Below are 16,665 nucleotides of genomic sequence, written 5' to 3'. Positions count from 1 at the left end.
AAGCATCCTTCCTGCTAGACTGCCACTGGAGTACAGCTTCAGCACATGCCTCATGGTTGTCAGCCCTATGCTGAGGACAAGGAAGAGGTGAGTCAATAAGGCATCAAGATCAGATCATTGGATAAGGATTCAGTTGTTTATGTTATGGAGCTTGTTCTATCTAGAATTCATACTTTCCAGTTTTCAGTGACTGAAATATCAGTAGAACTTGTATATAGATTATGGAGTGAGGAAAACTTCTATGGAAAGATGACAGTCTTAAAATATTATTGTTTTTATGGCTGTTCAAGTAATGACTCTGCTCCCCAAACGAGCTCTTCCTCATTGGTATTTCCTTTCTCAAATACAAATTGCCATCTTGCACATGTCAATCTCTGCCTTAGAGGTTGGAAAGCGTTCTGATGGAGAGAATTCTCCACCTTGAGTTGACTTCTTACTGCTTTCTGTGGTTTTAACCAGAAGCATTTTCATGGGATTTCTGTGGGTTGCCGGCTGACTCACAATAGATGATGGACATATAAAGGCCTATGTTCAAGGGTCCAGCCTCGATCTTAAGTAAAAGAACCTTGAGATGCTCTCCTATGGCTGATGTAGGCCGTAATAGCCTTGCTTAAATGTAAAGGGTGGAAAGACTGACATCTGCATCATTAACAAAGTCAGGGAGAGGATCAGGTTAACATTCATCCTCAGTTCAGTTTCTGTACAGCAGGGGGCGCAGTCTCCTAACACAGGCTCATTTCTGTGTCATGTATAACTAAATCAACTCATAGTTTCTCTGAGTTAACACCTCTTCATGCTAAACATCAAGACCGTTTTCTAGATGACAGTAAAGATGGACTTTTCTCCAGGCTTCGTGGCTTCGCTGATTCTCATACTAGGTAAGTAAAGTGACTTTAAACAGCAAAGTCTTTAGCTGGAATTTACTTAAGAACATTATTCTCAAGGGGATGCTGAGCTCTCTCTCTCTCTCTCTCTCTCTCTCTCTCTCTCTCTCTCTCTCTCTCTCTCTCTCTCTCTCTCTCTCTCTCTCTCCTTTTCTCTCCTTTCCTTGCACTCTAGGAAGGACCCACGGAGACTCTGTGATTCAAACAGGAGGCCAAGTGACCATCTCAGAAGGCAAGTTCCTGACAATAAATTGCACGTATTCAACCACAAGCATAACGTTCCCTGTTCTTTTCTGGTATGTCCGATATCCTGGAGAAGGCCCCCAGCTCCTCCTGAAAGTCATCACAGCTGGCGAGAAGGGAAGCAGCAGAGGGTTTGAAGCCACATATGATAAAGGAACCACCTCCTTCCACTTACAGAAAGCCTCGGTGCAGGAGTCAGACTCGGCTGTGTACTACTGTGCTCTGGGTGACACAGTGGCAGACACTGCCGGGGGAGCTGAGCACAAACCGAGAGGAAACAGGTGGTCTGGCTGCTGCACACCTGCCTCTGAAATCACTAACTTCAGCACAGCCGTCCCTGTGAGTCCTTCCATGTCTCTGCTGGTGAAAATCACAGAAATGTCCGCATGCCAGGCCACATTAACCTCACAAATCAGTAGAATGAAGACGGCTCCGTGGTCATGGCTGTAACTCATTTAATCCATGTTCTCGCAGTGTTGGGGATCAAAACCAGAGCCCCGCACATGCCAGACAAGTGGTCTACCAGTGAGCCACATTTTAAACCTTATCTGTCTTCAGGTAATCAAATGTGCCGGAGAAAGTGATGTTTACATAATGTGACCTAACAGAGTCTGGAAGAAAGGTGGCAGAAAATTGCCACAGACTGGCCCTGTCTTGTGCCCCACATTCTTGGGAGAATCAGAGAATTCATATATCAGGAAGGCACAGATAGGCAAAATGACACAGACCACACCAGGTAGTTGGTTTGGATCTTCTGCCCTTTACTGAAGTCAAGCCAACACTTTTATAGTAATCTTACAAAGAAGAACCTTAAAGTTGACATATTTCCCGGAGCATTCAGACTTTTTACCAACGATACAAAGTTTACATTTCAACTGAAAGAGTAACCTGGTGGAAGCAGTGTCTACAAAAAATCTTGGCCTAACAGCCTCTTAAGCAGAGCAAACATAGAACTAGTGGCGTTTATGCAGTTTACTGCTACTAATTAGTGAGTGGAAGGCCAGGGGCTATCATGGCCCTCTGAACCAAGTTGGCTAAAGATTTACAACCCCCACTAGAGTTAAGCATTGTGGGGAATTCCTCATGTTCCTCTTGCTAAGGATTTACAATCTTTCCTTAGAGATAAGCTGCTTGAGCTAGCCTGTCTGTAAAACTTATAGTAACAAAACTCTCTGACCTTCTATGTTTGCCTATCTTCCTTTTGCCTTATCATAAACATCTGTGTTTGGTAATGGTTTTGAAATAGTTTTACTGCAGTGGGAATATTCAGAGCATTTATCCTAACAGAACCTGATTAAATATTTTCTTTAGAAAACCCTAAAACTCTTGTCCCTTTATTACCTACAAAGTTTGGTTTTCCACAAACAATTCCTGATGCTGAATCTGATTTATAACCTCTCCTAAAATTTTATTTTCCTTCTACTCTTATTTGCTAAAGCTTTTTCGTGATCTTTTAGAAATGTTTCCTTGAATAATTAATTGTACTGTTTCAAGAATCATAGAGAAACAGCAAGAAACTCATCAATTTAATCCTGCATCAAGCAAGTGTGGGACTTAGAACATGTCTTTTGGCTTAGATGGCCATGTTAGGGTTCTTGCTAGGGACTTCCAGGAAGCTGATTCCCTTAGGAAATGTGTCTTCTGTCTTGTAGCACAATCTATTGATATGCTACACTGACGATACTGGAGTTAGTGTAGCAGAAAATGGCAATGATTCCCTAGCAAAGCACTGTGGAATTCTTTCTTTTTCTCTCACATATAAATCCCAACTGCAATTTCCCCTCCTCCCACCAGTCTCTGTCCCTACCCCCACACCCACTCTCCCTGAACCATCAGCCCTCTGTTTCTCCTCAGAAAATAGCAAGCCTCCCAGAGACAACAATCAAACACGATAATACAACTTACAATAAGACCAGAAATTTCCTGTCAGAAATAGTCCCTGTTCCCCTTACTATAGGAAACCAATTGGTTACTGAGCTACCACAGACTTCATCTGAGCAGAGGTTCTAGGTTATATCCATACATGGTCCTTGGTGGAGTGTCAGTCTCAGAAAAGACCCCTGTGCCCAGATATATTTGGTCCTTGTGGAGGTCCTATCCTTTCCACGCCATAGAAACTCCCCTTTCTTTCATATAATTCCCTGCACTCTGCTGAAGGTTTGGTTATGAGTCTTAGTATCTGGTTTGATACACTGCTAGGCCGTGTCTTTCAGGGGCCCTCTGTGGTAGGCTCCTGTCCTGTTACTTGTTTTCTCCTACATCCAATGCAACTCCCATTTGTCTTTCTAAGTGAGGATTGATCATCTTACCCTGGGTCCTCTTTCTTATTTATCTTCTTTAGGTGTATAGATTTCATTATGTTTATCATATCTTATAGGACTATGAATGAGTATATACCATCTGTGTCTTTCTTCTTCTGGGATACCTCACTCAGAATGATTTTTTCTAGATCCTACCATTTGCCTGCAAATTTCATGATTTCCTCATTTTTGATTGCTGAGTAGTATTCCATTGTGTAAAAATACCACAATTTCTGTATCCATTCCTCCATTGATGGACATCTGGGTTGTTTCCAGGTTCTGGCTATTACAAATAAAGCTGCTACAAACACGGTTGAGCAAATGTCCTTGTTGTGTACTTGAGCAAATTTTGAATATATGCCTAGGAGTGGTATAGCAGGCTCTTTGACCTCCCCATCCTCCAAGGGAGGAGCAGTCCTGCTAGGTCACAGAGGAGGACTTTGCAGCCAGTCCTGAAGATACCTGATAAACCTGCTACTTAGCTTATCTCTAAGGAAAGATTGTAAATCCTTAGCAAGAGGAACATGAGGAATTCCCCACAATGCTTAACTCTAGTGGGGGTTGTAAATCTTTAGCCAACTTGGTTCAGAGGGCCATGATAGCCCCTGGCCTTCCACTCACTAATTAGTAGCAGGTTCAGAATCAGTGGACTTGGAAAGGGACAGGGAGGAGATGAGGGAGGGAGGAATAATAAAAAATAAAAATAAAAAAAATCTTCTAACCAAACCAAACAAAATAAAACAAAAACAAACAAACCAGAAATTTATAATCACATCAAGGCTGGATAACGCTACCCAGTAGGAAAATGGTCCACAAGTAGGCAAAAGAGTCAGCAGCAGCCTCATCTCCTATTGTTAGGAATCCTACAAGAACACCAAGCTACTCAGCCATAACATATACACAGAGGAGAGAGAGCAGACCCCTCCTGGCTTCCTGATCCCTTCAAGCACCCATGAGTCCCCTGGGTCAGCCCATTAGTCAGTTGATTCTGTGGGCTGACCCCTCTGGTTCCTCCAATCCTTCCTCTCCCTCTCTCCCTCCTCCACAAAACTCCAGGGTCTCAGCCTAATGTTTGGCTGTAGGATTCGGTATCTGCTCCCAGCAGTTGCTGGATGCAGTCTCTCTGGTCCCTTTGATGAAGATTCTGCCAGGCTCTACTCCCAGAACACTCTGCAGAAAGGAGAAACTGTAGGTCTAAGGCTTTGTGGCAAGGTGGTGTCTAAGTCCCTCCACTTGAGGCCTTGCCTGGCTACAGAAGATGGCTCTGTGGCCCCATTATAGGAGTCTTTGCTAGGGGAAAGTAACCCTAGCAAACATGCTTCACCTAATTCTCAAGGAGAAGAAGGAAAAGCAGGGACTCAGGTGCTGCAGCATGAAGAGATGAAGGAGACACTCATTGTGCGGAAGGAAGGTCACCTTCACAAGCCAAGAGAATGTCTTCTGTTGAGGGAAACTGCTCTCTCTCTCTCTCTCTCTCTCTCTCTCTCTCTCTCTCTCTCTCTCCCCCCCTTTCTTTTCTTTTTCCATAATTTTAATTCGAGACAGGGTTTCTTTCTATAGCCTTGGCTGTCATGGAACTCTCTTTGTAGACCAGGCTGGCCTCAAACTCACAGAGATCTGCCCTCCTCTGCCTCCCAAGTGTTGAGATTAAAGGTGTGAATCACTAGCATTTTTCTTAAATCCTCCAAAGGATCATATGAGATACACCTATTTCACAGTGAGATTTAGCCGAGTGTTAGATTAATTGTCTGGGTACTGTGGCCTGGCTATGCTGCCAGAAAAACTAGTGATCACATTGTCTTTACTTCTCATAATTCTCTTCTCAAAACCTGTCTTGTCCTGTATGAAAGAAGTATTCTAGCTTTGATTTTCAGGCATTCTTTTTGCTTTCTTCATCTCTGTGAATTATTAGTTCTAATATACAGTTAATCTTAAATATCTAAACAATTTTTACATTTTGTATTTGTGCTCTTTGACCACCTCCCCCTGAGGGGGTAGCATTTTTACCAGGCCACAGAAGATGACAATGCAGCCACTCCTGATGTGTTCTGATAGAGTAAGATCAGAAGGAAGGAGAGGAGGACCTCCCCTATCAGTGGAGTTCCAAATTTCACTGAGAAATAAGAAGCTTTAAGAAAGGAATTTTCACACCCTTTAGCATATTCCACTTGTCAGTATTTGTGCCAGATGCTCAACTATTTCTCTGTTAGTGTGTAATTCCTGAGTACAGAATTGCTGATCCTTAGCATTTGTGACCAACTTGAGTAATATAGGTCTTGAAAAGTATTTTTGAACTAATAATGAATGATTTAAAAGCCTATCATTACTACAGGATTTAACATTCCCTCAGAAATACTTTGTATACAAACATGAAATTGTCAAAGAATTAATACAATTTTTTTTTTACATTTTTATGAAAACATTTCGTATTTTAAGGGACTGGAACTTGGCTGCACCTCACAGCAGGTAAATAATACAACTTGAAGTCTATCTGACTTAGCCTGATATCCTACAATGTACTCAGCCTCTCTGTTTAAACAACCTTTAAGTGAACAATGTAAGTATCACTCTTTTTAAAATTTAATTTATTTTATTAATTACACTTTATTCACTTTGTGTCCCCCCATTAGCCCCTCCCTCCCCTTTCTTCACGCATGCCCCTCCCCAAGTCCACTGATAGGGGAGGTCCTCCTCTCCTTCCTTCTGATCTTAGTCTATCAGATCACATCAGCAGTGGCTGCATTGTCATCTTCTGTGGCATGGTAAGGATGCTTCCCCGTCAGGGAGAGGTGATCAGGGAGCACAAATACAAATATTTTTAAACAGAATTTTAATGTACCCGTTTATGACAAAACATATTTTTTGAAACTGGTGACATAGTTGCAAATAGAACGGAGGAAAAGTCACATTATAAAGGAATGTACATTTTAGGTGAGGGCCTAGTTCAGGCTAGTCATGATCATTAGCTCCTACTGTGAATCATTTCTATTCAAACTTTCAGAAGTCCTTAGGCATCTACTTTCTGAGAAGGAAAGTAGATATTAGCTGTTTTATGTAGAGCCAGAGTTGAACTGAGATCCTGAAATACAGTCGAATTGACACTCTACTGTGGTTTCTATATATCCATAAGAATTTACATTCTGCATCACATCTCAAACAGTAAAAAGCAACCACAAAATGCTTACTCTACGGTTTTGAGCAACTATAGCTCTGACCGCGAGATGGCAGTGTTGGCATTGGTCCAGTCTCCAGGAGCTGATGTGAGTGAGCATCGGGTCTCTGATTGGCTGGTGATACTTCTTGAGAGTTCTCATTTAATGTAGAAAAAAGAGCTGAGGAAATGAGGCAGCAGTTTTGGAGTACACTTCTGCAGTAAAAATGGAGAAGCACCTGAGTGCCTGCTGGGTGCTTTTGTGGCTGTATTTTCAGAGTAAGTGAGTGGAAGTGTTAGGCAGGGGCAAAGAACATTTCGTAGGATTTGGGGAAAAGATGAAATACCTTGGGGTGGAAGGAGGGAAGAAAATCGACCTATTTCTAGATAACCTGAGATGCTTATATAGGGTAAGGAAAGATGCTAACTACAAGTGCTAAGTGTGGATGGTCGATGTCTGGAACTTCACATTGTTTTCTGAACAGGGGTGGCTGGCAAGACCCAAGTGGAGCAGAGTCCCGAGTCCTTGGTCGTACTGGAGGGAGAGAGCTGTGTCCTTCAGTGCAACTACAGTGTGAGCCCCTTTAACAACTTAAGGTGGTACAAACAAGACACAGGCAGAGGTCCTGTGTCTCTGGCAATCATGACTTACACAGAGAAGAAAAGGTCAAATGGAAGGTACTCAGCAATTCTGGATGCAGATGCTAAGCACAGCACCCTGCATATCACAGCCTCCCTGCTGGAAGACACGGCCTCCTACATCTGTGTGGTGGGTGCACCGTGCTCCACAGATACTTACAGCCAGTACCAAAACCTGCTCCTGGAGGCTTCAGGGAGGCAGAGGTGATAGAGAAGTCTTTCTAACCCTGTACTGGGGAACTGAATTTCGCTTTTGGGGTTATTAGTATCATTAGAAAGACAACTTTAAAATAGACTGAAAAGCAAGCTTGAGGATTTTTTAATAGATTTTTGAGAGAAAGACAACAGCATAGGAAAGCAGAATATCCTGGGAGTTACCATGAGGTGGGGAGATGGAAAAACCTTAGCCTTTCAGTTAAGCACAGAGGTCAAAGAACAGCTAGGAAGCCAAGAATGTCAAGAAAAATAATTTGGGAGCCTGAGACATGCATCTGTGCACAGAGGGCAGCCACTGCCACACTCTTGTGCCCCAGATAAAAGGATTGCACCAGAGTTACACGCTTAGAAATGTTACCATGCACTAGACCTGCATAGGTTCAAACCAGACAGCGTCCCAGAACTGATAGAAAGAGTAGGGGTAGGATAGTTGGTCCTACTCATAATAATGAAGCTCTTTGAAATGGATACCTGCTGGGAAAGAGAAAACAATTTTTTTTTTTTGCACTAGATTTCTCACTGAGTAGACAAACCAAACACCATTTTCCCATAACAAGGAGAAGTTGGTCAACATAGAATGAACTCCATGGTTTTTGTTGCTGTTGTTTATTTTTATTTTGTTTTTTAAAAAATATGTCTGTGAGGAGCTCTTTGTTTTGGCAGGTTTTGTCTTGTTTTTTTTTTTTGTTGTTTGTTTGTTTTTATTTTTGTTGTTTTGGGTTTATTTATGGCTTAAGAGAGAGAGCATGAGAGCAAGAGTGAGCCCAAATAAGCAAGTGAGCCAGAGAGAGAGTGAGAGAGAGAGAGAGAAAGAGAGTGAGAGTGAAAGGACATAAATTTGGATGTGTAGGAAGATGGATAGAATCTAGGAGGAGTTGTGTGAGGGTAAAAGCATAATCAACATATTGTCTGAAATTTTGAAAACACTATCCAAATCAACAACAACAATCTCCATAAACACAAGAAATCTTCAGAGGAACAAAGAAGGGCCAGACACACTCTGGAGCTTTTGACTTGAGGGATGATAGACTGGTGAATATTCTGGCTTTTTGTTTGTTTGTTTCACAACCTTATCCTGTCATGCATAAGAAAACAAATTGGAACAGTGAGTAGGCTCTCTCTCTCTCTCTCTCTCTCTCACACATTTGCATACTCAGTAAAGTCTCATGAAAATCATGTTGCCTTCAGCCAGATGCTCTCATGTTAAGAAAATCCTGTTATTAGGGCAGCTGACCCATCTATAGTAGCCAAAAAGCCGATAAAATCTGACTGCACAAGAACTAACAATAAAAGTAATTGAAAGATGTATTTTCTTATTTCTGCTCCATGTTTCTTTATGTTTCCTTTTATTGAAAATAGATTTTTTTCTCACATAATATATATTGAATACAATAGCCATGACCTCTACTCCTTCCATTTTCTCCTGTCTCTGCTCTCATCTGGATCTAACACATTTCTGTCTCTCATTAGAAAACAACCAAGAGCTAGGTACAGTGGCATATACCTGTAGTCCAGAACTCAGGGAGGCAGAGGCAAGCAGATCTCAGTGAGTTCAAGGCCAGCCTGGTAAACAAAGTGAGTCCAGGACTGCCAAGACTACATAGAGAAAACATATCTCAAAAAAGAAAAAGAATCAGAGTTCTTAAAGATAAAAAATAAAACAAAACAGAACTAACATTTTGGAGTTGGACAAAACAAACAATTCAAAGGAAAAAGCCTAAGAAAAGGCACAAAAGAACAGACCCACTTGTTCATACATCCAGGAATCCCATATATGTTCCAACCTGGAAGCCATATTTATATGTATATATCCAAAGGACCTGAAACCAATGTGTGAAAGACTATGCATTCTGCCTCAGTCTCTCTGAATTCATATGAGCTTTGATCATGTTGATTTAGAGGGCCTTGTTTTCTTGGTGTCCTCCATCCCTTCTGGCACTTATATTCTTCCTGCTTTCTCTTAAGCAGGCTTCCCTAAACTCTAAGAAGACAAGTGAAGAGATTTGATGAAGATATCTCATTTATGGCTGAAGGTTCTAAGGTCTCTCACTTTCTGTATAACATCTGTCTGTTAGTCTCTGTATTTGTTCCTATCTGCTGATGGCTAAGCAAGAAACTGATCTATGAGTTTGGCAGAATGCCATTAAAAATAATTTAATTGTTACATTTTTAAAGAATAATAGTGTTTTCTTTTGCCCCCAAGATCTCTAGGTCCCCAAGATATCTACTATCAGGTTCTTGGTCACCCAAGCAGTGTCAGGTAGGAGCTCCATATCATGGAGTGGGCCTTAGTCAAACCTGATATTGATTGGTTATTGCCACAACCTTTGCCACCATTTCCTTAGTACATCTTGCACACAAGGCACCATCGAAGATCAAAGGGCTTGTAGCTGAGTTGGTGCTTACATTTGTGTTTTGGTAGTGTGCAGAATATTTTTCTATATCAAAGATGCTAGAACCTAGAGGCAAAAGCTCTGTATAGGCACCAGCTCAAGTTTACATGATAAATGAATTGTGTAAATGATGTCTTCAGCAATGGGGCCTTGCCATTAGTTTGTGGAGAGCAGCATATAGTCCTGACAACAGCTTGGGTTGTTTGGGGAATCTCATGGGACCTCTTTGGTCAACAACTCAATTAGATATAACCCAATCACAGTAATGGAAGCTTCATTGGTGACAAGTGATGTCCAGTTGGAACTCTTTCTCCCCCATTATTTGGCAATTTAATTTAGATCAACTTCATATATGTATACATGTTATGAAGCTTCTACTATATTAGGTTTCTACAGCACTCCTCAAATAGTCTTTAAAGTTCTTTAGCTATTTCTCTCTCTCTCCTTATATTCCCTCCCCCTTCGCTGGCTCTGACAGTCCTTAAACTATATAGGGCCTATGCAGTGGTTTGGTATTATCAAAGTGAAACTTCTTATCAAAGAACAGTGCTTGATTGCCTAGGCCTTTCAGGTGTCTCTCTGAAGGAGCAACCCAAAGAAACTGAGTGTATTTCCTGTAACCAAGGATTCTACCAAGGCAGAGGAGTCACTTTGTGGAGGGAAATACTTTAAAAATGCACTAGAATGAGTAAACAACATTTTTATCACACAAAATAAAGGATTCTTAAAATTGAAGGTCAATTGACATGACCCAGTCTGAAAAGGAGGAATCACACACACACACACACAAACACACACACACACACACACACACACACACAGAGACAGAGAGAGAGAGAAAATGGATAGAATGTGAGACCCACAGATCATTTTCTTATGTAAATACATCAATACAATTATCCTTCACAGCTTGTTTTTCTTTAGGTTAGGATTTGACACAATATAGATTAGTTTAGAAACACAAATTGCACTTTAGACAGAAATAATGCACTATTTTGTTTCAAAAAGTCTTCATCTGTGTTTCCCCTAACAATGGGAGCAGGGGCTGTCTCTGACTCTGTTGCCTGCCGCTGGATCCCTTTGCCCTAGTTTGGCTGCCTTTTTAGGCCCCAGTGGGAGAGAATGCATTTAGTCCCTCTGTGACTTGAGGTGCCTGGGTGGGTTGATAACACTTGGGGGCCTCCCCTTCTTTGAGAAAAACAAGAGGGGAGAGTGGGGGCAGGGATTGGGGGCAGGGAGTGTGAAGGCAGGACTGGGAGGAAAGGGAGCTGGGATCAGGCTGTAAGGAGATTAAATTAATAAATAAATGGTGAAAAAAGAAAGAAAAGAAAAAGAGGGGGAAAGTCATCATCCTGCACTGGCCGAGAGAGGGCGATATTGCACAGACTAGAGGTCTCCATTTCTGATGTTAACTGTCAACTCAGTCTTCCCCTGCATCGTGCAGAGTACCTGCCAATTGAAGACACTCAAGAGTCCAGAAAGTCAGGACCAGGAACACATCTTCAGGTTTTTCTTTTTCTTTAGAATTTCACCTAAACAAGGAAGCTATTTTGTAAACCTTGTGCCACCTGTCCCCAAGAACTGGGAACCGCAGCCACTATCCTGCTTGAACCAAGCTTTTCCATACAGGCATCAGCGGTGTTTCCTGTAATAAGCCATGCTCTGGATCCTCACCTCCTTCCTGGGGATACAGTTTTTCCTGGGTGAGTATAATTATTGTTTGTAGATGCACACAATTCGCTGTTTTTCTTACTTAAACTCAAGGAAGATAATTTTTCATCATAAAGTCCTCATCGCATTTACCGATTTATCATTGATTTCTCAGGAGCTGTCCAGACACAGTCAGTTACCCAGTCTGATGCCCAAGTCACTGTCTTTGAAGGAGAGTCGGCGGAGCTGAAATGCAACTACTCGTATGTTGGAGCCCCTTACCTCTTCTGGTACATCCAGCACCGTGGCCACGGCCCCCAGCTTCTCCTCAGGTACTACTCAGGAGACTCAGTGGTTCACGGCATGAACGGTTTTGAGGCTGAGTTTAGCAAGAAGGACTCTTCCTTCAACCTGAGGAAGGCCCCTGTGCACTGGAGAGACTCAGCTGTGTACTTCTGTGCTCTGAGCGCACAGTGTCTGGGGCTGCAGGGGAGCTGAACACAAACCTGCAAGAACCTGTGAAGCTAGCACAGCTGAGTGATCTTAAATCATCCACACTCCTGTAAGGAATTCAAATAACCTCCCTGGCTCTCCAAGTTGGACTTCTCTGGAATTGTTACTTTTCTCTGTATCTGGGGTATACAGGCATTTGGTCATGTCTCCAAGGAAAAGTGACATAGCAGGGTAAAAAGCACTAAATGATTCCTGAGACACGATTGCTTCCTTAATGGCTGTTTTGTAGACTGTTTTTTCTACTGACAGATTATCTCCATGAGACTTGAAGGTACAAGTCAGTTCCTCCTGAGAATGACTGCAATGGGTGTTTCCATAGTGTGGACCAGAGGGAGAGGTGTTCCTCAGGGTCAGGCTAGTGTCAGGAAGGGTAACTGCTTGCACTCGATGCCTCAAGAGCCTCAGAGACACTCTCCACCTGTGATGGTTGATTTGGTCCCCTTGACTCAGTGTAGAATCACAGTGTAGCATCTCAGCAAGGACTTATGTGGATCAGGTTGGGGTGTGAACATGTCTGTGTCAGATTACAATGACCACTGTGGGAAGACACTGCCTGAACTTGGGCAGCACCATTCCGAGTTTGGGTCCTCAGCCCTGAATGAAATGGAGAGAGTGAGCAGAACATGCCATGCCAACATCCTATGCTCTCTGTTCTTGATTATGGAGGGATGTGACAAGTTCTTCCAAGCTTCTGTTGCTGTGACTTCCATTCTAAGATGGATTGTAACCTGGAATTGTTAGGTCACATAAATTCTCTTCCTTCTAAGTGATCTTTGTCAGACTCATTTGTCATAGCAACTGGATAGGGAAGTAGGACGCCATCCTTACTCCAGCAGACGTAAGCACACAGAGTAAATAGATAGGAGGCAAGTGACTAGAGTATGACCTCAGCAGATGAGATGATTTCAAACAGTGAAGGACACTCTTTTGTGGGTAATGGCGGTCTGCAATGAAAGAGGGAAATACTTGTAGTTCCAAAGGGGATTGTGATGAGAATCGTGTGCAGTTGCAAGGGGCCAGGTACAGGTCTGCAGCCTCTCAGTCCTGGTGTCGTCTGCTCATTTGAGACAGACTGTCTTGGGAAGCAGCCTCTCTCACCAAAACTTTTCCTTTCTGGGGATCGCTGGGGCCAGAGCAAGGACAGCTCTAACCTTATAGGGATTTTGTTTGTACAGCTGAGCATGAGATCATATGTGACCAATACAGTATTATTTATTCTTCTATAAGTGTGGCAAAAGTTTTGTAAATCTACAAATGAGGATGTGGAAAACCTCAAAGCTTTAGGCAGTTATATATGCTATTTGAACAAATTACAACATCCTTTAAGTTTATTTTCTAAATAAATATACTTTTGCTCAAATATAAAGCTTCAATTAAAAATTCAAATATTTACTAATAATGTTGTCATTGCTCTTGCTTTTCTTCTCAGTGTTACTCTCTTTCATTATCTGACAACAAAGATTACAAACTTTGCTTCCCTAGTTTGTATTTTGCATTTGTAATGTATATGTGTTTGTTAACAGTGTGCAGTGTATCCTGGCACGGTGGCGCATGGCTTTAATCCCAGCACGCAGAGAGGCAGGAGCAGGTAGATCTCTATAAGTTCAAGACCAGGCTGATCTGCAAAGTGAGTTCAGGATAGCAAAGGCTCCACAGAGAAACCCTGTCATGAAAAACCAAACCAATCCAAACCAAACCACCACCACCATCACCATCAACAACAAAAGCCAGTGTGCAGCTCTTTGTTTTTAAAATATATGCCAATAATAACTCATTGTAAGCATGATTGCCAAGGTTGATGTTTTCACTAAAATAATTTGAAAGCACGGAAACTTTGTAATAATCTATTTCAAAGTTTTGAATTGCTATGAATCATCTTAATTCAAGAAGAAACAATGTGTCACTTTCAAAGGGCCTTTGGTCAGGGCAGTGCCAGCAGAAGTAATGGCAGTCTCAATCAGAAGTCAGGTTCACAAAGATCAATAGGTCACTAGCAGTCATCTTCAGCCCTCTGCACAGTTCAGTCTGCCTGTATCAGCCCTTGCCACCTCTCCTCCCAAGTCAAGTGCACAGCTATGAGGGAACATGACCAAACAGACCACCCAGACTTAGAAGAAGCATGCCACAATCAGGCACTGATACTGTTACATTTCAAAAGCCACTAGGATTATTTTTAAGTATTTACAATTTCCATATTTCTCTTATAATGTGAGTTATACGGGTTATTCTTAGTTAAATTTATATTTCTGTGAAGAGACACCATGGTCTAGACAACATATAGAAAAAAGTTCATTTGGGCCTTACAGTTTCAGACAGTTGAGTCCCTACCATGAGCTTCATGGTAGGGAGCATGGCAGCAGGCAGGGGTGCATGGTACTGGAGCAGCCCCGAGACCATACATCTTGAGACACAGCACAAGGCAGGGAAAGTGACACTTGAAATTTCTCAAATCTTTTCAAACCTCAAAACAGACCATGCCTAGTAACTCTACCCAGTTTTATCAGCTGGGAACCAAGCATTCTTGAACCTATAGAGACCATTATCATGGAAAAGGACCATAGTGTTTATTATTTTTTTTATCTTTTAAAAATTATCATTTATTAAAGTTTATTTAATTTGTATCACTGTTGTCGCCCCCTCCCTCATCTCCTCCCAATCCCACCCTCCTTCCCTCTTCTCCCATTATGCTCCTCTCCTAGTCCACTGATAGGGGAGGTCATCCTCCATTTCTATTTGACCCTAGCCTATCAGGTCTCATCAGGACTGGTTGCATTGTCTTCCTCTGTGGCCTTGCAAGGCTTCACCACCTCCAGGGGTAGGTGATCAGAGAGACTGTCATTGAGTTCATGCCAGACAAAGCCCCTGCTCCCCTTACTAGGGCACCCACTTGGAGACTCAGCCTATGGTTTGGAGCTCCTGTCCCCTCCAGTTCTTTCTATCTCCCCCTTCTTTCATAAAATTTCATGCACTCTGCTCAAAATTTGGGTACGTGTCTCACCTCTGCTTCGTTATTTCAATCAGTAGTCTTTCAGAGGCCCTCTGTGGTAAGCTCCTCTCCTGTTCCCTGTCTTCTTCTGCTTCCAATATCGATCACATTTGTCCTTCTGAGTGAGGACTGAACATCTTCCCTAGGGACTTCTTGTTGTTTGCAACCTGAAGGCAGAAAGAAGAACATGGTATATGGTCACTTAGAAGTGGATATTAGCCATATAATATAGGATAAACATACTAAAATCTATACTGCTATTATTATTATTCTTGAAGTGATGGAGACTGACCCTAAGGCCTCATGCATGATAAGCTAAGTGCTGTATCAGTAAATAATACCTATGCTATTTAAAAATAAATTATATATATGTAATAGAAAATTGTCGTTTTTCTTTGCAAAATTTTATTAGGCTTAGTTTCTAATGATGAATGTTTCTAATGTGAAAAAAAATTGGTATTTTAAGTAGTGGCATTCCTTTAACAATATAACATTCATTCATGTATTAATTAAATAAATGTTTTAGCTATTTTTTTAGGCTTATTCCATTTGTCCAAGTATGGGGATAACACAATTGAGAAAGTTTGTTTCTTTCCTCAAAAGTAATTTGGTAGTGGTTAAATATGTGTTAACATTCCTTGCTTGTGTCATTTTTTTTTCCAGTGGATTACAACATGTACAAAACTGGCTACATGAGACACTTAGAAATGACATGGAAATGTATTACCAGGTAATACAACACACAAGGTGCAATTAAACCTGTCACAACTACTATTCAGAATTACAGAAATACCATCCCATAGCTACAGGTGTCGTAGGCAAAATAAAAGAGCCAAGAACAGCACACTGTCATTGACTTCTGAGAATATAGGTCAACAATCTTCCAAGGTTCACACATTGCCCACATGTGTATGCGGTGTGTCTACCCAACACATAGCCATTTCCTGTTTAATTCTGAGCTCACAATCATCTTTTCACTATAACTGTAATCTTTCCTAACGTAAAAGGTTAGGGTCCACATCATCCAGTAGCTCAGAAAATGAACTCCTTCCTTGGCCTGATGATTATACTCTTCTTAGTGCTTGGTAAGTGGAATGACTCATTGAGCTTCTGTCTTGCCCCATGCTATTGATGTAAACTTTTAAAACTCTTTTTCCTATGAAGCAGAACCCAGATCATAGCTGTACTGAACTGTTATTAATTTCTCTTTTTAGGAGAAAGCAATGGAGACTCGGTTACTCAAACAGAAGGCCAAGTGACACTCTAAAGGGAGTTCTATGACGGTGAATTGTTCCTATGAAACTAAACAGTACCCCTCCCTGTTCTGGTATGTGCAGTTTCCTGGAGAAGGTCCACAGCTCCTCTTTAGAGTCTCAAAGGCTAATGACAAGGGAAGCAGCAGAGGGTTTGAAGCCACACATGATGAGGAAACCAAATCCTTCCACTTGCAGAAAGCCTCAGTGCAAGAGTCCGACTCGGCTGTGTACTACTGTGCTCTGAGTGACACAGTGACAGAAACCGCAGGGGGAGCTGAGCACAGACTCTGAAGAGGAAGAGACTGGCTGCTGAGTGTTCTGAGATCACTCTTTTAGGGACCACAGGCAGGTCTTCTATTGTTGATAATCACCACACACCTAGGTACTTCTAGAGTACAAAAGCATCCAAACTAACGTTAAGAACAAATTAGGAA

The 16,665-nt window shown here is 41.8% G+C and overlaps 2 gene segments (V, D, J or C); both read left to right on the top strand.

Moving 5' to 3' along the window:
* The first annotated feature begins 832 nt into the window (after positions 1-832).
* LOC132656263 (T cell receptor alpha variable 10-like) lies at positions 833-7,425 on the top strand. The segment is given in 2 exon segments: positions 833-878; positions 7,064-7,425. Coding segments are annotated over 2 exon segments (408 nt in total).
* A 4,058-nt stretch (positions 7,426-11,483) lies between these two features.
* On the top strand, positions 11,484-16,522 carry LOC132656262 (T cell receptor alpha variable 8-3-like). The segment is given in 4 exon segments: positions 11,484-11,529; positions 11,655-11,936; positions 13,432-13,487; positions 16,313-16,522. Coding segments are annotated over 4 exon segments (594 nt in total).
* Positions 16,523-16,665: the final 143 nt, after the last annotated feature.

The sequence above is a fragment of the Meriones unguiculatus genome, chromosome 9 (assembly GCF_030254825.1).
Source record: "Meriones unguiculatus strain TT.TT164.6M chromosome 9, Bangor_MerUng_6.1, whole genome shotgun sequence".
Taxonomy (NCBI): Eukaryota; Metazoa; Chordata; class Mammalia; order Rodentia; family Muridae; genus Meriones; species Meriones unguiculatus.
Note: the sequence above shows the minus strand (reverse complement) of the source record. Positions and strands in the feature narration are given on the sequence as shown.